This window comes from Carassius carassius, chromosome 17, assembly GCF_963082965.1.
Source record: "Carassius carassius chromosome 17, fCarCar2.1, whole genome shotgun sequence".
Lineage (NCBI taxonomy): Eukaryota > Metazoa > Chordata > Actinopteri > Cypriniformes > Cyprinidae > Carassius > Carassius carassius.
Window position 1 is genome coordinate 7,726,462 of NC_081771.1, and position 22,299 is coordinate 7,748,760.

A 22,299-nucleotide genomic window follows, 5' to 3' on the forward strand; every position below is an offset into this window, starting at 1 on the left:
TTATTCTATTCTGAACATATGCAGAAAGATTAAACAACAGCTTGTGTCCTCCCTTTTCACTGTAACTGTAAACTATTTAAAAAAAAAATTGTTAACTGTTTGTGGTAACTGTTTTTGATAACCGCTTCCTATCAGCTTTTTTTTTCACCTACTTGTTTGTTTTGGAAATGATCATTGCATGTGACCAAATTAAACTGTGCATTTGTTTAAAATAAGCAGGGAGGAAAAACGGTATCTACTCCAGCTGTAACAACATGGCATCATTTAGATCACATCTTTGATCTAAATGATCCGTTCTCAAGGGAGTGTCAGTCCCCAACACAGAAACATAACACTACTGAAACTGTTGTTCATGAACTTTTGTTTTCTCACATTGTTTTTGTCTGTCTTTTTTCTCACCCAGGCCTTACAGGTTGCACGACAGATCCTTCTCCAACAGCAACAGCAAAGCAGTGCCCGCAAGTCCCCAAAAAACAATGACAAGCAACCTGCACCACAGGTACGTGTGCACATGTAAAGCTCAGATGTTCCTCGAGTTGTGTTGCTTGTATATTGCTCAGGAGCCTATATGGCGTTTGCAGAATGTTTTAGCAACTGTCTCAGAAATACAACAGAAGCAAATGAGAAAACTGTTGACATAATATATTGACCTGTAAAACAAACTTAAACTGTAATGCTCAGATGATTTGATTTTGGGAGAAATATTGGAGTTCATTTTGAAATCATTGATGTCTTGAATAATCAGAGCCCAGTTGGAGACATTCAAGTTGAAATTAAATGGAAATAGTGACTGATGTTTTCTTCCATGTTGTCATATCTGAGTATAACGGATTATGGTAAAAGAAAAAAAATGAAGGGTGAGTACTTGGTTCTCTGCATCGATTGTTGATTGGATTTTGAGATTTGGATGCTGCACTCAAAAGTGGAAGGTCTTTTATTAAACATTACATGGTCCAAGAGTTTTTTTTATTGAAACAAATGCATGGCTAAATTGTTCAAAACTAGATGCATTTAGAAAACAGAATTAAAAAATTTCCGTTTCGTACCAACTTTAAGATCTTTACAGTTGCAAATGTCTCCATTTGCTTCTCATTTAATCTAGGAGAAACAACTATAAGAGATATTAAAGAGATAATTTTTTTTCTTACCTGTAGAACATTACTGGTACTGACATATATTTGTGTATGTGTGAGTGTGTGTTTATGTGGGTGATCAGACATTATTTGTTTACATTTATACAGACGGTTGGTGGTACAACATGTACCTGTCAAAGCTTGACAAACAGGAAATTAAGGCAGGCATGGGCTGAAGAGTTGGCAGCACATTAATGTAGTTCTCCTTCATCACTCACAGTAATCTAACAAACCACACTCAATGAAATCCTGTCAGTTTTAGCACATTATGAGCACATGGATATCTAATGTGTGTGCAAGTGTGAAGAGCAAACAACATTAGCTCATTGAATAGAGGTACAGTAAGTATGACGTTCTCTCTCTCTCTGATCTCACATTAATTCTATCAGCAGCAGTTAAAGGGGGTGCCCGGGAGCAGCCCTGGCTCCTGTCTCAGCCTCCGGGCTTTCTATTTGCCTACCATTTGTGATGCAATGCAAATCCGGCCCTTTTCATTTCCCCATCCGTGCCCCTTAAAAAGAGAGCAGCTAGCTGTGTCTGACGCAATATTTACGTTTATTTACTCGCTCAGATCCTTATCTCTGTTTGAGCAAGGTGGATGTTGTTTGTTTCATGGCGGAAACGCAGGAGACCAAGGAGCATATTTGTTAATTAACACACATCCCCGCATTGAGTGAGCGAGTTTGTGCGTGTAATGGCTATATTTTTAGTGGTACTTGCTAATGAATAGACATAAGTGATACCTCAAATTGTACGGCATGTTGAGTTGTTAGTTTTCTAAACATTTAGACAATTTTAATTCTGGCTGATGACAAAATGTGGGGAAAAAAGTACATGCATGAGAAGTGACCTGAATATCACGGCTCATTTCACACAGAACACCACATAGCTAAATTAAAACGCCCTTGCATTCACATAGTAACACCCCAGTAACATGACTCAAGTTCTACACAGGCTAGTACCACTCAGATTTTCTTCATCAAATATAAATTCCTTTTTAGGAGGTGTTGTGGTAGAGCTGCATGATTAATCGAAAGCCAAGTGTGTAACTGTGTAACTGAATACTCAATATTTTTGGTCAAATATTTATTCAGAAATTATATTAATGTAGTTTATTTTATTTAGTAATAATTAGGGGTGTAACGGTACGTGTATTCGTACCAGACCGTTTCAGTACAGGGCTTTCGGTGCGGTGTGTACCGAATGACAGAATGCAATATTTTGTGTGCGGAACATTGGTACATTTTCGTGTTTGCAAACGAACATATTAAGTGGTGGTAGTCTCCGCTTCAGCGCAAATCCCGCCCTGCAGCTGATTCTAAGGCCGGTGACACACTGGCTGCGTGGCATGAGCGTGGCGTTTCTGCTGCGTGTCAGTTGCGTGACGGCTGCTTCGCGTTTTCTGTGTCTTTACACATCAGAATCGTGCCTGATGTGGCGCTGGCGCGCTGCTGCTACTGTAGGTGACATAGAGGGAGGCCGCCGACAGACCAGGATCTTGTCTTCATGACAACAATATCTACACTTCATGTTGAGCATAAATATAAAGCCTACTGATAAAGGACACCGTCAACAGTATTGACGGCAAAATAGACTATGTTTGACAGGTGCAATATGCCAGTGTGTCACTGGCCTAAGGTTTTCAAAAGGCATCACGTGGGTGTGAACATCACTACAACTAGGAAAAAAACTATTGTAATGCAAACGCAGCTCCCGTTGGCATTTAAACAGACCTCTGCTCTTAATTCTGATCGGTCGAACGCAATAACGAAATCTGAGCAGGTCTAAAAACTGAAACTGTTGATGCTGCACTTTAAACTTTGGAAAAGTTATATATATTTTTTAAATATGAGCAGGCCTACAAGCTGGGATTGTAATGCTGCACTGTAATCACAGTTATTTATTTATATTTTTCATAATATTTTATTATATGATATTGGTTTGAGACTGAGAGTATTTTATTTAGTGGAGAACTTTGCAGCAGTATTTTATTTCTTATTCTTTTTTTTATTTTATATATATTTTATATATATATATTAATTTAACAAATTGTTAAAAAATAGTTTATAGTAATAAACAACCTGCAGTTTAATGTTTGCATTTCTTGCTGTACCGAAAATGAACCGAACCGTGACTTTAAAACCGATGTACATACCATACCGTGATTTTTGCGTACCGTTACACCCCTAGTAATAATAATAAACAATACAATTATTAAAACAATTAATACAATTAATTTATTATTATTTTATAGTCATATTTATATAAAATCACAGCAGCTTGACTAAATTGTTCAATCCTACGAACAAGAACAGCAAACATGAAGCTTAAAAAAAAAATTTTTAATCTCGCAATCATAATTTTATTTCAGAAAAAGTGCAATTCCATTTTTTTTCCCCAAATTGTACAGCCATACAATGTATCAGTATCATGTCATGTAGTATAAAATAACTTGGGTTGTGTAGATATCACTGGAAATAAGCCACAAGGGGCCCTATTTTAATGATCTAAACGCAAAGTGTAAAGCGCACGGTGCATGTGCACTAAGGGCGTGTCCAAATCCACTTTTGCTATTTTAACGACGAAAAAAGGTTTGTGCGCCGGAGCACATTTCTGGAATGGGTTGTCCCTATTCTCTTAATGAATAATGGGTGTAACGTTCAATAAACCAATCAGAGTGTCATCTCCCGTTCCCTTTAAGAGCGAAGCGAAGAAACCGACCTGCTCGTGCGTGAAGTTAAAGCGCGCCAGCAGATCATCTATGGGACAAGCAGGAATCCACCAAAGCTTCCCGAGGTGAAGAAAGCGTGGGATGAAGTAGAATTTCATTTATCATTATAAGTAGTAATAGGCTGAATTGCAAATAGGTAGCCTAATTCTAATACATGCAATGACTATCCATCATAACATTTTTATATTTAAGTAGCCTACACAATAATATTCTTTTACACTGTAATCCTTTTGTTTTTAATATTTGGCATGTCTGTGTGATGAGCGTCCCTGTGTGTAATAAGCAAAGTCAACACGCACTGTGGACTGGCCCAGAGGCGCATTTTCTACTAATGCGCTCTTTAAATAACAAAAAAATATTGCGCCATTGACTTTAGACTTTAGACCAGGTTTGAGTTGGTCTATGGCGCAGTCTATTTTCAGCTCCTTAAAATAGCAATGCACCTGAACACATGTCTTTTTTAGACCAGCATGCCCATGGGCGCACAAATGGGCGCAAATCCATTTGCTAATTAAACGACGTGCCGCTGGACGGGGAAATGTGAACGGCGCCAGACTGAAACTAGCAAACACACTTGCGCTGCGCCTTGCATTGCCTTGCATTGTGCTGGATGTATGATAAGTCCCAAGGGAATGAATGTGGCTTGTGACCTTTAGGTTCTGTGTGAATTTGTTGGCATTGAGACAAAGCCGAAAGGATCAAGCTTAACAGCTTCACTCATCAGGCTGAGGGGTCAGTGGCCAGCAGATTCCACTATCTAGACTAGTACGTGGAGGAGGAGCAGACCATCCTCAGCACACAAAGATAAAATTCAAATTCAAATTTATTAATGTATACAGAGAGCATGGCCAACCTGTCACTCACGCAAGTGAAAAGAAAGCATGTGTGTTTTTGTCTTTCACCCTCATGCTCTCTGCCATCTTTCTATGGCTGTGTTCAGAATGGAATCCTGGCATACTGCATACTACTTTTTTTCTGTATACTGCCTACTGTTTGTTTGTTTTGTTTTTTATCAGTGTAGTGTATCAGTATGCAGACATGAACATTTCATGTTGCCTATAGTATGCTATGTTATTAATCAGTTATTTGACTTTTCTTTTTTGTAATCTGAGGTGGGAACAGCCACTCCACTAGGCCAGTCACAATTAAAAAATAACATTAATAACAAAATAACATTTAGCAATGTTATTTTGTTTCGTCCTGGTGCAGTAGTGCTTTGTGAAGTTGAGCACTGTGCATTGTGGGATATAGTACCCCAGTGTATTATGCTTTGTTTTATAGGCTACTGACCAATTTGTCACATGTAGTCTAGGTCTGTAACTTTTTTTTTTTTTTTGAATATTTGCAGAATTTACAATAAAAATACACATTCGAATGCAGAAACGTTGTATACGAAAATTAGATGTGCGTCAGGCAGCCTTATCAGTAGCGCAAGAAATGTGACAAAGATGTAAGTGTTGCATTTTAATGCTTTTGTTAGCCTATCCAGTTGAAGTCACTAGATGCTGCGCTGCTATGTTGTCTATTCAAAATATTGCAGAAAAAGAGAACAATCAATGTGGGGATGATGTCGTTGACATCAAAACCGAAACCAAGTACTCTTTGTGTTCGGTTTTTGGTCCTTTGTATTGAACTATACATACATGCAGGATGCATTTTGTTTCTTATTGTTTAAGAAACTTTATTAATTATATATGGTGTATAAACATTATTTTAAACGTTATGCACTTTTTTCAAAGATAGTCGTGTTATTTTATTAGTTCTTTGAAGAAACGTGCATAATATTTTGTTCGATGTGCCCTCTTGTGGCCTCGGGAGAGAAGACAAAAGCTTTTTTCCCCTAACAGAACTTTTGCCTTTAAATTAGAATATAATTTGAATATTGATAATATTTAAGTAAAAAATTCAAATTTAGTTTTTCAGCCATTTTGACTGCCCTAATGTAGTCGCTAATTCCTTGCATGTAGAAAATGCTCTCACTGTGCAAACTATATACAGTATGTAGTGTGGTAGTATGTAATTCTGAACTTTTTCTTTCCTTCATTCTATCCACAAACTCTTTAGCTTATTATATTATCCAAGCACCCAATAGCTCTTTGCTGTCTTGTATGATTTATCTATCATTAGATGCTGATCTCTATTAGGTGTTATTGCTCTATTGAGGCGCCAAAAGCCAACTTCAATTTGCTTTCCTTACTCTAGAGCGTATTAATTTGATTTGTTACTGTTTTATCACCAATTCAGCATTTGGGTCTCTGTCCACCTAAGACTTTGAAGATTTAAGTGTTTGCACATTATTTATTTTGGTCAGTAGAGAAATGTAATTGTAGCATGCTAATTGTAAATTTTGGGGCTGTTTAAAGTTAAGACAAGGTACGGTAGTGAACTCATGGGAACTTTTACCAATCAATGGGCGCGTCTCTAACATACAGTAAATAGCGCATAGAATGCTGGACAATTAACAGACAAAATGTCTGATATTTCTTCATTAGTCATACTAGAAGATTTTCTTTTTTATTATTATTATTAAAATGGGGGGGTCTTTATTACTATGACACACAACATAGAACACCATAAACATCTGCTGTAGTGACAGAGGCTAAACACACTCGGCTGGTCAAAAAACCACGAGTAAATCACCGACAAAATGACACGTGTAATTAAAAGAGTCCATGCCACTTTACCACTTTACACCTACAGCAGAGAACGAGAGAGAGAGAGTCAACAAGAGAAAGAGAGAGGAAGATCGAGAGAGTGCAACTCCCTCCTTGCTAATTACGGTTATCACTGAAATGGTAGGTCTTGAGTCATTAGTTCCATGTGCATTTAATTAGAGGCAGTCTGAAATTGGATTTAACTTATTACTTTTTCATGGATCGCTTTCTTGTCATCACTTCAAATTGGATTGCAGCCCCAGGTAACTAATTATGCCCGCCACAGGATCAGGAGTGGAGAAATAGGTAATTAGGAACAACACTTGCGGACCTTCCTTGATAGTCCACCCTCGCCTTGGAATGAGGAAAAAATAAAGAAGATTGAAAAAAAAAGAGTGAGGATTATTTGCGGCAATGCTGTGAAAGCAGGTGTGGTTAACTGTGCATTACCACAAGGGATGATGGTTAGGGAGCTGGCACCTATGGAGGATTACTTTGACGTGCAGAAGGGGTGTTATTTTTGACATGATTTTGGCCTGTTGGTATAATGCCCCTACTAGACACACATGTTATGTTTTAGTTGATCATTGCACAGTGTAAATGTCATGTCTATCCTCATGCATTCTTGAACTTTTGCCGTTAAAGGCTGCTTGAGCATAAACATTTGCCATTCACGCTTGAGTTGCCGAGAAGATATAGCAAAACAAAAGTGGTGTCAATAGGCAGCCTGAAAAGAGAGGTTGTTTGTTTCCTTAGACAGTGTTGATGCTTGTTGAGATCAGCTGGTCTGTTCGCTTATTTTTGGTGGAAACAAACCGGTGTCTTCCAAACATGTGCAAATCATCTGTGCAAATCATCTGGAGTTTGTTGCTGAACCAAAAAACAGCTGCTGCTTCAACTTCTTTGCGTAGGTGCTTGTTGTGTAGTTAAAACAAAAACATGGTTTGAAATATGCATTTCTTTTTATTTATGTTTTTTTTTTTTTTTTACCCACTTTTGGCAAGTTATTGTTTGACCTTGATTACAGGATTCTGCTCACACTCTAAGGATGCTTTCACACTAGCACTTTTGGTGCGCACCCGGGTTCGATTGACGTCAGAGTTCGGTTCATTTGAATGATGTGGACGCTGTCTTCCGAACTCAGGTGTGCACCTGCTAACTATACCCGAGACCACTTAAAAAGGGTGGTCTGTGGTACGGTTCATGTGAACTCCGGTACAGTTCGCTGCTGATTTAATTGCAATCATACCAAATCGCGAAAGGGAACTGCTATTGCATTATTGCATTGCACACTTTCCTGATGAGTGTGACTGACGCGCTGCAAACAGAGAGCTTTATATCTCATTTCTGTTTGCCTTCAGCGTTCTTTAGATCATTTGCAGTACATTTGTAAGACAGACATAAGTGTTATGTACCGAAGCTTTGTAAACAAAATGAACGGTTCAAAACTTTAAATATGTAAAAGTGCAGAGAGCAAGTATGCATTTGCCGCCTTCTCCTGCGCCACCATTACAAGCAACGGGGTAAACAGCTGCTGGCTTGATGACGCAAACGAACCAAGGTTCTTACCCAAATAAACTAATATGAAGACAGTCCAGCGCGGGCAGGGGGAGTGGGGAACAACCAAACTCAGCTTCGGAACAGGCAAGCGAACCAAGTGTTAAAGCACCCTAAAACACCAGCAACTAAAGAAGTGTTTTATGACTTCCCTTGTTAATGTCCTCTGTGGTGAGCGAGACTCATTCTCCCAGTCTTCAATAGTCAGAAATGTCAGTTTTTTTCCGTGTTTTGATGATGTCACAGGAAGTAATCAGTGGAGCTGTTTTGAACAATCTTTCTCCTTCTGTTTCTCATTGCTTTTCTTTCATGATCATATGCAGTCACAGGGAGGGCAAGTGGAGGTCAAGCGATAATGTCCTCTCACTTTAACAAACGATGAAGGGCTCTCACCCCCTCCTTCCCCTCCACACTCACACACACAGACAGACTGCAATTCCTCGTCTTCATAGAGTGCTACATGACACAGTGCAGAAGTCAGGCCTTGGCTCTCCTTCACTAATACCCTCTTTCTTCTATGCAGTGTTTTTTTTTCTCTTTGTCTTTTTTTGAACAGCCCTTTTTTGGTGGAGACCCATGGCATTGTCCTGACACATGTATACCACAGTGCAGCAATCTGTAACTCATTAGCGGTGCGGTGTGCTGGGGTTCACTAGAGCTCGGCCAGAGCTTCCAGCCTCTCTTATAGACAAACCCCAGCACACTGTAGAGCCCATCTCAGCCACGAGCAACCCAATGTGACCTGCGGACTCTCTGTCATCCATTGCTCTGTTCTGGAGGTGACAATGAGGCTGTTTGCAGTCACGTTTGGTGGCCAGCCCGAACCGGAAGTCCTGCAACTCTCAGCAAGGTTGCATTTATTTGATTAATGATATTATAAAGACAGTACTATTGTCTAATATTATACCCATTTAAAATAACTGTTTTCTATTTGGATATATTTTTAAATGTAATTTATTACTTTGACGCAAAGCTGAATTTCCAGCATCATTACTCCAATCTCCAGTGTCACATGATCCTTCAGAAATCATTCTAATATGCTGATTTGCTGCTCAAGAAACATTTCTTCTTATCAGAATTGAAAAAGGTTGTGCTAGTTGTGATTGTTTTTTCAAGAAAAAAAAATTTGAAATATAATTTTCTCACTGTCACATTTGATCATATGCAAGTTTGTTTTTGTTTTTTTATTAAAATGTATATATTTGTATAAAAATTCTGCCACCTATGCAGGAATACTTTGACATGCAGAAGGGTTGACAATGTTATTTTTTTTAATTAATATATTTTTATAAACATTCTGCCTTCATTCACTCATTTGACTTTTTCTTCCAAGAAATTGAAATTGTTTAAATAATGCATAAATAAATGCAGATTGAAGCTTTCAAACTTCAAAAAAGATACAAAAGCACCATAAAGACAGACAGACAAAAATTTTAATAAATGCTCACTGATCATTTTTGACCAGTTCATTTGGGAACCTGATTAGTATGATTCGTGAACAAATTATTCAGACGAGTTTGTGAACTTAATATAGTTTATATGACTTAACTATACAGCTTTTCTTCCTAATTGAAAGAAATCAACTTTCATTGATGCAAAAAGAAATATATATATATTATTATTAATTCACAGATTGGATTTTGATACTTCTCTTTTGAAAAACTTGTGGACACGCTAATTAGAACTAGGGCAGATGTCAAGATTTTAGTCAATAACAAATTAAATTTCATTCTGTTCTTCACACGAACATATTGTATGGCTTCAGAAGTCATATGGACTGCTGTTTAAACTTTTTTTGTCATTTGACAGCCCCATTTCATATTAACTTTCACCATTTAGAAAATAACCGGTAAATAAACACAAAAATTTACTTTTTGTGTCTCACAGAAAAAAAGCCAAAGAGGTTTGGCAGCATGAGGGTGATTAAATGATGACAGAATCATCTTTTGTTTAAGTTCCTTTAAATATATGATCATATGTTCATAATTGCTTTAACAGTTTTTAGTTTTTTTTTTTTTGCACTGAAGAAAAACTATAAGCATATTTCTCATTCCTCTATCTGCAACTGTATCCACATATCATTCCTGTTCTCTTCAGCCGTTTGTTTTTTCAAGTCATATTGTAAGAATGCATTATGTGAAATGTGTAGATGAGAAACAGGCTTGGATGATGCTGTCACGATGAGGTCATCACGCTTTTTTCCAGACCGTCTGGCCCAGCCAGTAACTGCCAACATCAAATTGCTGTTGCATCAACTCCAAGCACCAACCCTTAAAGCTACAGTGCCATTTTCAAGACCTTTTCACTTCAGTCATGTTTTGCCCTCCATCCCCCTGCCCCCCAAGCTACATGCCACCCCCTTCTTCTTGTCTCCTCCCTCTCTCCTCTTGTCCCTCAATTCTTTCCATCTTTTCGTCCGTTTTCCACAACGGTATACAGATGTGTGGTCCATGTTGCTAGGACTGATTCATTCGTCCTGTGGGAAGTTTATGGATAGATCTATATAGATCTTATTTGAGACTCCAAAACACTAACTGCTTGATGAGAAGCTTTGGGAAGTCTCTTGTGTGAAGTCACATCTGATGGCCTGTGGGTTCACTGAAGAACCTATAGTTGTCAGTGGTTAGCATGCGATGCTTGGGACAGGGGAATATGGGCTACTGTGATCAGCGTGTGTAAGTTTAACTGCTCACTTTTCTTAATTTCTCTGTATGAGCTAATGTATAAAAATTGTAATTAAGGGCAGACAAAAAGCACACATGGTGTTGGTTTATATTTATTACTGATGTTAAAATACCCTGATGTGGCCTAGTGTGGCTTTGTGTGTAATGGTCGACTGAGTTGAGTAAAAGCAAAGATTTTCACTTGCATTGATCACATGCCAATTGATGCAATTGTTTTATGGTTATTTCTTTTATGATTATATTATATAACTATGGATTCCTGACCTTAGTATTTTATTTGTGGTCTGCTATTTAAGATTCATTTTTATTTTTCATTTATTTTAAAATACATTTTCAATTAATTTTCAATTATATATATATATATATAGAGAGAGAGAGAGAGAGAGAGAGAGAGAGAGAGACACACAGTATATGTATATGACAGATAGCTTTGGTTTTATATTTAATTTGATTACATTGTATAAGTTTACAAGAAATATTTTAACTGCTACTATTTAAAATGAATACTGCTGTAAAAAAGCACCTTATTTGTTTTAAATGTTTGCAAACCAAATGTTATTGCACTTCTGTTCATATAGCAGTACTTTTAAATGAAAAAAGTGCACACACTACTTTTGAAATCATTATTGAATTTTGTGTGATTAATCGCAGAAAAAAAATCATGTGATTAATCGCGATTAAAAATGTAATCGTTGATTGACTAAAATATATATTAGTGCTGTCAAACATCCAAAATAAACGTTTTTGTTTACATAATATATGTGTGTCTGTGTACTATGTATATTATTATGTATATATAAATACGCACAGAGACATATGCATCTACATATTTAAGAAAAGTGTTACGTTTATATATTAAATATATTTATATATGATATAATTTACATAATTATAAATATATACACATAAATAAAAAATATTTTCTAAATATATGCTATATGTGTGTGCCTTTATATATACATAATACATATTGTACAACAGAACTGTTTTCAACATCGGTTAAATATTTCTTGACCACTGGTATGACCATTAGTATGATTTCAGAAGGATCATGTGACACTGAAGACTGGAGCAATGGCTGCTACTGTATTCAGCTTTACCTTGACTGGAATAAATTACCTTTTAAAATATATTAAAATAGAAAAGTTATTTTATGTTGTAATAATATTTCACAACATCACTCTCTTCACTATATTTTTGAGAAAGTTTTTTTTAAGTACATATATTTATAGTATATACTTGTATTAATTCACATGTATTGATATACATACAGTGCACAATACAACATTAAAGATGCAAAAAAAAAAAAGTATTAAGACAGTTTTAAATGCTCAAATATGGTCTTTTTGTTTATTTTTTTCTTTGGTCGTTTTGATGATGCCTCCAAAAATAGTGTCTGACTCAAAAAGCACACACTCTGAATCAATCACAATAGCACGTAAAGAAAACAACATTCCCCCACCCACTTCATTTATGTCGAACATCACCAACAAAAAAGCTCATGTTTTGACTGAAGGCAAAGCCACAGCGAAGCACAGACAGCAAAGGCACACTTTTCGTTACGGTATCAGTGCGCGATTAATCAAACAAGATCTGCTTGATATTTAGCAGACTAGTGCCTTTTGCTAAATGTGCGTATAGTTTGTGGTGTCTGTAGTGATTGCCTGTTCCCTTAAATACTTACGCCAAATATCATCACCGCACATCATACTGTACTGAAACTGCTGGTGTCATGATAGTCAGAGGTCAGAGATGACTGTTTGGTCTTTGCTCATTCATTAATAGAAGTGACATTCAAGATGTGTGCGCGTGTGTGATTTGTGTTTTAAAAAGAAGGTTGTTGCCCAGAGCACCAGCTGTTTTCTGTTAACATCACACCTGTTCTGCTAAAACCTGTTTCAGTAAACAACAGATTACATTTAGTTACAGGACAGTGTTACAAATGAGCTTATTTCGACCTGCGCAAAGGTCTAAAAGAGCAAAGATATCTCCGTCATAGTAGTAGTACTAGAACCCGTCACGTCTGTAGTGGTTTTGCAATGACTCTTCACAAGAGGATTCATATGACTGCGCGGTTTAAATGCTAAACTCAAGCAGGTTACCAGCAAACGCTTATCTGGGATCAGTTTCCCCTTGGCCCTGTGTCATCCTGACAGTCATACAGGGAACCGCGGAGCTGATCTGAGATGGAGCACGTTATTGTTTGTGTGTCAGTCTCGCGAAGGAGTCAACCTGTGCTTTCCAATTATCTGTAACAAGACATAAATGAATAGTGTTGGTTCTGTGACTCACAAAGTGATGGAGTGAATAAACAGCAAGATCTATTAGACGGCTTGGATAGAAAGAGTATGGGTAATTATGGCATACAGGCCTGAACACAGCACAGATAGATGTGGAAAGAGCGAGAGAGAGACAAGAGGAGGAGGCTTGAACTGTATGTCTGCTAAATTTATCATGAGCCCTTTGGGAGCAGTGAAATGAGAACAGTGGCCTATTACTGCTAAGAAGGTGTTTTATTGAGAATACGCCGACATTCTGCCCAGGGGAGACTGCATAGGAGAGGGGGTACGGCCAAATGTGTGTGTGTGTGTGTGTGTGTGTGTGTGTGTGTGTGTGTGTGTTAGTTCATATGAGCGGCTCTATATGTTATGTGTGCATACTTGCACGGCTGCTTGCCTTTTTGCCCTTGCTTGAGAATGCTTACGCATGTGTGCACACTTCTGAGAGTGTTTGTCAGGTAACCAATAAAATATTGAATTATTCACTAAGGTATAGACCTTTAATTCTTAGGTTCTTTAAGTCAGTTAACAATACGGCTCATATGTGATGGTCTACAGAAATTGTTTATAGCCTCTCATGCAATTACATTTCAATGTTTTTGGACACATGCCACATAAATTGCATTTGAATATGACAATTATTTAATGTTGTTGTTTATGTCAAAGTACAGTGCCATGGTATTACTTTGTGATACCAGTTTACTTCTTTATAAAGGTATTACTTCTTTTAAAATGAAATTGATAAATGTTTTTAGCAATAAACAAATCTGAAGTTCCGTGTGTGTGTGTCATTTATTTATTTATTATTTAAAATTATTTAGTTGGTTGAGTTTTTAAAACTATATGTGTGTATATATGTGTGTGTGTGTGTGTGTGTGTGTGTTTACAAAGTTATGTATTTTGTAAAAATCCATTTTATTTTTATTTTATTTTTAATTAAATCAGTTATGCCTTTGATTTCTGAAATATTCATAATGTTTAATGTTTTAATTATCTTAGTAATTTAATGATATATTTAATTAAATATTAAATATAATTATATATATATATATATATATATATATATATATATATATATATATATATATATATTTAAAAACTTCTTAATTATGATATTCATTTAGTGTTGTTTTTTGTTAAGGTACAGTACCATGGTATTAGTTTGTGATTCCATCACAGTACTTTCTTATGAAGTTATAGTGTTCATTTATTTACTTATTTATTTAGTAGTTAGAAAAATCAGTAAGCAAAAAATAAATAAATAAAAAAAGAATCTAATGCAAAAAGTAAAAAAAAAAAACTTTCTAAATTTTCTTGCAAAGAAATTACTTTTTTGGTTTTTTAATAAAATTCTAAAATTGTAAATTAGCCTTCAATTTCAAGTTGACTTCAACCAGTCAACTATTGAAGTAAGTTTAGCCTTTGTCTCTGGGTTTTGAATGTGTAATATAAGGTTAGCCAGTAGGGGGCGAAGCAACTTTTCTGTGTTTTCCTCCTTTTTTATAAAAAAAAAAAAAAAACAAGTGTGAGAAGGTGGTGATGTTTTAATCACTTGCTAGCGCTGAGCACTTATGTTCTAACCATTCACAGCAGAAGTAGGGCTGCGGTGTGTGTGTTATTTTATGTTCGAAATTAGTGGATTTGGATTAAGATTGAATTGCACCCACACACAGAGTCAGTCTGTGAATGGAAACAGCAACCTTTTCCATAGTTGTTTGTGTCTGATCAAAAAGTTTAAAAGGTACTCTTTTAATGACTGTGACATTTCTTATAAAATATAATGTAAAAAGATTTTATTTTTTTATATTTATTTTATATAATTTACATAACTGTCATTGTTTTAAATAAAAACAAAACATTAAATCCTCCCTTTTCTAATTAAAGTGAATAGCCAAGCTTGTGTTCCCATAAACTTCCCGTTTATAAAGAACAATAACAACTTGTGGAATCTCTTTGTTTTTCTCCCACTCTTTCTCTCTGTCAGATAGTGTTTGCTTATCTGTTGTTTAATTAAAGGGTTTCTTTTCTTCACTCTTCCATTGTTTCACCAGCACGGACAAAACCTTTACCGAGGTCAAAGGGTTAACAGCCATCAACTGTGCTGCTTTTTTCTTTTTGTTTTGTTAAGGTCCTTTTTGTTCTCTCTCTCTCTCTCTCTCTCTCTCTCTCTCTCTCTCTCTCTCTCTCTCTCTCTCTCTCTCTCTCTCTCTCTCTCTCTCTCTCTCTCTCTCTCTCTCTCTCTCTCTCTCTCTCTCTCTCCTTTTTTTTATAGGGTCCCACACAAAGGCATTGCTTCACCTGCCCCCCTCCCACCCCAAACACACACACACACACACACACACACACACACACACACACACACACACACACACGGCCTGCGGCGGCCCCTGCCGCTGCTTGTGTCCCCATTTGAATTGATTATGTTTAGAGGGCTGCTTGTGATTGGTGGAGAAAGGGCGTGGTTGATTGGATAGTTTTGTATCTTGTCAGCTAGGGAGCAACCTCGTGCGTGCAATCTGTCCATATCCCCGGGAAAAAGGCTTGAGACGCGGCAGCACACGCACACGCTCGCTGTAAACGCCTCTCTCTCTCTCTCTCTCTCTCTCTCTCTGCCTCTCGCTCGCTCTCCCTCTCTGCTTCACGACTCGTGTCTTCTCATCTTCCGCGATCCTCCAAACGGCCCGGCTTCTCTCTGTTTACCCTTCCAGCCAAATGGAGTTTGTCAGGTTTGTCAATATGATTGATTCTGTAATTTTTCTGTGAAAGAGCTGTTTCTGTTGCCGTAGAAAAGTTTTGCAATGCAGTACGTCCAGAGGAGAAGGAAGAGAGCTTGATTTCTCTGCATGCTGTTTGTATTAGTTTCTATCATGCTGGTTGGTTAGGAGACATGTAAACACGGTGATGTGATTACAAATTGATGTTTGAAGCTTCTTTTGTCAGTTGCAGTTTACAAGCACAGGATTTTTAATTTGAGGCTTTTGTTAAATGCTTTCTTGTGTTGTACATTTATGTTTTTAGTTGAAGACAATTGCAGTTATGCAGATACTTTTTTTTTCTCAAAACATTTTTGTAGAAAGGTTTCTAGATTGCACATGCTGTCAACATGATATCACAGTGTTGGATTTGTTGATATTTTAAGTTAAATTGGTTAGATTTGTATTTAATTCTTGTGAAAATTAGTAGCGCATGTGTGTGTGTGTTGGGGAAGGTTTGTTCACCTTCACGGTTGCCCACATTTAAAAAGGGGCAGGGACACACTACGATTTGACACTTGTGTCATGGGCCCTCATTTTTATGTGTGTGTGTGTGTGTGTGTGTGTGTGTCTGCCAGAGTGTGACTGTTCACATGCCAGGAGTGTGATTGCTGAAACTAAGGCAAAGTTTTGACACTCTCCTGTAGTTTTTGTGGGCCGCTTGCTCATTTTAAATATATGCATGTTGTAAAATAATCAGTTGATATTTTATTGATGCATTTAAAAGCAAATGATTTGAATGCTGATATGCAGTATTCAGCATGGCAGTTTCTGGTTGCCATCATTATTTAGTTTGTGGAGTTTGAGACTCGAGGTCGGTGGGGGGTTCGATACGAGGATGGCAGGAGAGGTAACGACTGGACGTGTGGAAAGTAAAGGCTAAACAGGGAGCCTCGTGGAGGGTAATGCCGCACAGCTGTGACCACCGGGCTCCTTCGTTTAGAAGGCGTGAGAGAAGGGTGAGAGCTGATTGGGCTGACAGTTTGTAATCAGACTTGATTTATTGTTCATTAGTAGTGCATTAGGGCCCGCTCTGGCTGGGGCCGAACTGCATTTATGTTGTGCCCTGACAGGCCGTGAGTCTGCCAACACCTGTCATATTAGCGCCGACGACAATGTTGGTGTGTGAGAGAATATTCACATGTGTGTGTGTTTACGTGCGCCTGGAGAACAAGCAAACTGTGTGTATGTTGAATAGATATTTCCCATAGGAAAGAGTTGGGGGGGGTTCTGGTCAGTCGTTCATGCGCCTGACCTCTTTCACAGACATCTTGCTCTACATTATGTGGTAAGAATCGAGAATACTTTGGTGATGATGACACACGGCATTACCAGCTGTTCTTTTCTGTTGTCTTTATCCTTCGTTCTCCCACAGAGGAGAAAGATAAAGAAAGGAAACTTTCGCTTGTGTTTTTCTCAAAATGCATTTCTTCTTTCTTTTCTTGTACTAAGTTTCCTGAAGCACACCAGGTGAGCATCCTCTCTGGAAGAAGCAGCATAGTGACAAATTGCTCAGAAAGACAATTTTATGGTATACAGCAAAAAAAAACAAAAAAGGTTGCGGATGCCTCTTCGACTCGCATCTGCAACTTTATATTTTGAAAACTAATTTTAGCATGGAACAGTATAAATTTAGAGATTATATTGTTTTTTATAAAAGTTTAGATTTTATTTAACATCTTACAACGCTCATTTGTGTTTTCTTTGACAAAATTAGCTCACACGCTAACAGTATCTCTAACCCGATATTAATTGACCCTGGCGACAAACATCACAACATGGCTGATCAAATCACGAAGCGCAATTTACCGAAGCCTTCATGTGATGTCATGGAACACGGATTAGCGTCGTTGTCGTTTGGCGTTGTGCAAAATGGGACCTCTCCCATGCTAGGATGTGACGACCATTGTCCCGAGTAAATTCTCAATTTGAGGAGGATTTGTGTGACTGTGATCTTAATTAAATCTCCACCGACTCCAATAACGCGTCTGAAGGCATGCGCGACGTTGCGTAACCTCGCTGAGCTGGTAAACCATAAATCATATCAGCGGGATGAGTAGAGCAAGAGAGAGAGAGGGAGGGAGCGGGAGGGAGGAAAGGGCGTTAGGGTGTAGTGGAAAGGTGTAAAGTGGTGAAAAGCAGTTTGTCGACACCATTGTTTTAAGTGGCACATGTCAGGCTGGGTTGAGCGGGAGACCTTTAGCGGTCCCGCTTTGTGACAGTATTTTAGTATGTGTGAGGAGGGTCCCATCAAGGGTCACCAGGGGTTGCGTTGTGGTCAGAAATGATTATTACTGCCAGTTACGAGATGATTCCGGTGGGAAGATCTCTGAGCCTTGATTTTTGGACAAGGAATCATTGTGGTTGTTAGTTAGTTTTGATCATAAAGTGTGATTGTTAACATGCTGTGTACTGTTGATGAAGAATAGCTATTTAATAGGTAAAGTTTGATGGAAATGGAAATATTAATAATGTAGATTCGTTTTTAGTTAAACAGAAACGTGTTTTCTTTGTGGCAGAACAATAATAAATATTTAATTTAAAATAAATAATAAATTAATAATACATTTTTATGATAAATTGCTGGTGATAGTCCTCACTTGTAAGTTCCTGCTGATTGTAAATAGATTATGCATTTAATGCACATCCTTTGCTCTTTATTGACCTATAGAAGCTGTCTTTGTCAGGAAATGAAAACGGGAGAAATAACTATGAAATTGCCCCAAGTGCGCGTTTAATTCTGACCGCAATCACTTAAGTGCACATCACAATTTCCAAACTTATAAGTAGGCACTTTTCAGGACTTAAAGGCAGTAGATGTCAAGGGTCAGGATATTCAATAGAAAATATAAATTCAGCATGCTGGTTTTCATGAATATGTTTTTTCTTTGCATCCTAATATGCAGAGAGATGAGAAACGTTTATTTTTTGTGCTCGAATCCAAGGCAAACACTCATGGAGGCAAGACACATGCCCGTGGCACATCCACAGTGCACCCACCCACAGTTAGTGCGTGAGATCAAGTGAATAGCCCTTGAGCAACAGCACAGAGGGTTCCGGGGCTGATGGTCCACCCCTTCGGGACACCCACCTGCAGTGGGGTTGAGTTAGTGTGGGAAAGGAAAGGCTGAACCTCATGCTCTCCTTCGCCCCTGCTTGTTTGTTTTACAGCAGATCGGGCCAGCTCTGCTGAGAACTTGTTTGTTTGTGGTTTAGAAGTTAATTAAAGCTCAATCTGGATTTTTGTTTTTACAGTTGCCTTGAATGGGCCGCTTTCCCCCCACAGAATCTGCTCGGTAAATGGGCAGAAAATGTGACTATGATTATCCTGTTTATGTGAACTGTAAACGGGCTGCGAGAGAGCCAGAGCGAGGAAGAGGGAGTGGAATTATTTGCAGTTCAGAAGCGGCTGGGGAGATGGATATATCTACGCCTCTGCCCCAGAGTGTTTTTGCTTTATAATAAAAACCATTATAATAATAATTTATACGTGCATGTTTTCATAAATATGAGACAAGAATATCTCCATTTAATCCATTATGAATGTAATATTTATTTCTCAAACTGTGCTTTTAGAACATTCTACTTAGATTTTCTGTCCATTTAATTAGCCTGTTTTTTTTTTTAAACTTCTTTTGCAATTTTGAACTAAACTAAATTTCTTGAAATTAAAATTGCACATTCAAATAAATAATTACACCACGCATGAAATATGAAATCCCCTTTTTTTTTTCGCGGCACGCTGTGCCAAATGAGCGCACGGACAATGCTATTCCCTATATCTCTGGACAAGGTAAACCAAGAGGCTTCAAACAGACCAAACCTCCTCTGATTTCTCAAGGGCTTGTTATTTTGTACTTCTCAATTCTATTTGATGTCCTGACAAAACAAGATGACACCGGGGAGCTGGCATTAAAATTTGATTTTCTTTTTTTCCTGCCCTCTTTCTTGCTTTCTTTCTTTGCAACCTGTTTCCGTGCGGCCAGTTCAATGTGTGAGAAGCTCTGATTGAAGTTGCCCCCCTTCACTCTTCATCTTAATTGCCTATCTCTCTTTCTCTCGTTCTCTCCGTGCATGACATTTTGCTCTCTCAGGAAGAATGCGTTCTTCATTAAGTCAGTATCAGTGTTTCTGAGGTTCGTCAGATGTGTGTCAGATGTTTCCTCATTAGAGCCGTATTTTTGGATGCTGTTTCCTTCTCATAGTCATACTGAAGATGAACTGGATGGTGAATTTGAGTACCAGGCTCAAATGAGCTAGATCCGCAGCTGCGTCCAGTACGCTCAATCTCCCAGCTGGCATCATTCTGTGGTTGGACATATTCAGATTGAACACCTTCGAGTTAAATAAAATTTAATGGTCAGTTTTTATTCCCATAAATTGTACAGCTTTATCTGCACTTAAAGAAGCAAAGTTATTAACAGATGTATATTTTGCGTAAATATTTTTAATTTTGTATTATTGTTTTATCTTATAATATTTTGTTTACTTTTTGTTGCATTTATTTTACCCTTTTGTTTGTTTTTTTTTTACATTTACTTTTTGTTACGTTTATCTATTAATTGTTAGTTTGTTATTTTTTAATTCTTTTAGGTTTATGTTTTAAAAAAAAAAACATTTATGCTTGCCTTAATGTGTGAGGTTTTTTTTTTTTTTTTTTTTTTTTTTTTTTTTTTAACGATTTCTTAACATTTCTGGTATTTTATATTTTTAAAAATTGAGTGTCAGACTTGCTTATTAATTTTTGCATGTGTTGGCATGTAAATGTTGAGTGTACACCATATGTGTGTGTGTGTGTGTGTGGGTGGGTGGGTGAGTAGGGCTTTTGGACAGCAGGCCTGCACTAGCACATTGCCTACAGTCACATAGCGGCTGTTTGAGTATGTTATAGTTTCTGTCTCTGTGTGTGTGTGTGTGCTAATGTGCTACACTCACACCTGGCCTACACCTCTCATAACCGTCAGCTTTCTCCAGTTTGCTCCCTTTCTTCCTCTCTTAACAATTCTTTCTTTTTCTGAGCAAACGAGTCCCATGTTATTTAAAACTGTCCAAATGACAGCTGAAATATGCATTCATAAAATTCCTTGTATCTCGTTTAACCAGATATCTGCTTTATCTCATAGCGCTTTCATCATGAGACTACTTGAAATATGTATTTGTACTTTCCTCACCTCTTATCAAGTGATATGGTCGTTTACCGCAATTCATAATAATAATTTCATTTCGCACATTTCCACAATTACGGCCAGAGGAGAAGAGCGAACCGCTCTGAGCAGTAAGAAGCGGTATCCCTCACTCCTCTTAAGTGCTGCTGATATAGTGGCCAGGATGATATTTTTCAGCTGAAGTGCTTCTCTTCTGCGGCGGGCCTGTCTTAAAGAGATTCCAGCTCATTCACCAGCGGATTAAATGCTAGTAGTTACAATGATCAATAGGTTAAGAGGAGGCCCATCCCTCTCTCCACTAATGACCTCAGTGGTAATGGGCAGTAAAATGTGAGCTGTAATAGCCTTTCCGCTAGGGCTGAGGTTTGGTAGAAGTGGACACGCACACACACACACCCACACACACACACATACAAATGCACACATACACACATTCATGCAGTAAATGAGGGTGTGAAGCTGGTGTCAGTGTGTCTGTAAGGTGTGGATATAAAGGGTTTAATTGGAACAGGCTGGAGTTGTGATATGTTATGGGCTGAGAAGTTAGTAAATTTTAGTTGTTATTTCTTTTACAAAGCATTTACATTTACGTCAAATTAAATATTATAAAGTCTTAATGTAGTAGTTGGAACTTTTATAAAATCTAGCTAAAAATGTTTCTTGGTTTTAAGAAAAAAATGTAGTAAAATGTTTTGTATGTTAGTAAATATGTATGGTAATTTCAAAAAAGTTTTTTTAAAGAGTTATAGATAGTAGAAATATGAATGCATAAATGCAAAGTTTAATGCAAATTAAAATGTTTGTGTTTAAGTTGTAAATTTGTCTTTATTAGGAAATTTGTATAAATAGGAAAAAGTTCAAAACCATAATTCAAAAGTGAAGTTTACTCAAAACCACAAATCTCTCAAAACATTTATGAAAATTGTACAAATAGATAATCTTTGTGTTTAAATGTTACTTTGAAAATGTTCATCTAAATCATTTCAAATTGAATAGATTTGAGTAAAAAGATCAGCTATTCTTTCAAACTTTACAGTACATTTCAATTACTATGTAGGTATTAAATAATTATAATAACAACATAATAACACAACAAAATTACTAAATCTTGAATTATAAAAACTATTTTAAAATCTAAATAAAAACTATAATATTATCTTAATTATAAAGTAACACAGCAAAGTATAAATTGATCAAATTAGCAAGTATTTCATTGCCAAATGTACACTCATGTCTGGTGTCTGTGTTTTATTGTATTGTCTCACCACCCACTCGTCTGCCCGTCTGACCTTCAGAATAGTTCATCAAAATTAGTGGCACTGAGAAAAAAGGACATGAGTGCA

General features: G+C 37.2%; 1 protein-coding gene across 17 annotated transcripts in view; it reads left to right on the forward strand.

The window, feature by feature from the left end:
* LOC132160902 (forkhead box protein P1-B) overlaps positions 1 to 22,299 on the forward strand; it is a 184,307-nt gene that overhangs the window by 121,187 nt on the left and 40,821 nt on the right. For 15 of the 17 annotated variants that reach the window (XR_009438085.1, XM_059570643.1, XM_059570634.1 and 12 more), the window contains one exon: positions 404 to 499. Coding sequence is in view for 15 of the 17 variants with exons in the window: in XM_059570643.1 (XP_059426626.1) it covers positions 404 to 499 (96 nt within the window). In the remaining 2 variants the exon portion in view is untranslated. Of the gene's footprint in view, positions 1 to 403; positions 500 to 15,540; positions 15,765 to 16,521; positions 16,751 to 22,299 lie in introns of those variants that run through there. The other 2 variants (XM_059570647.1, XM_059570646.1) reach the window with 2 other exon arrangements.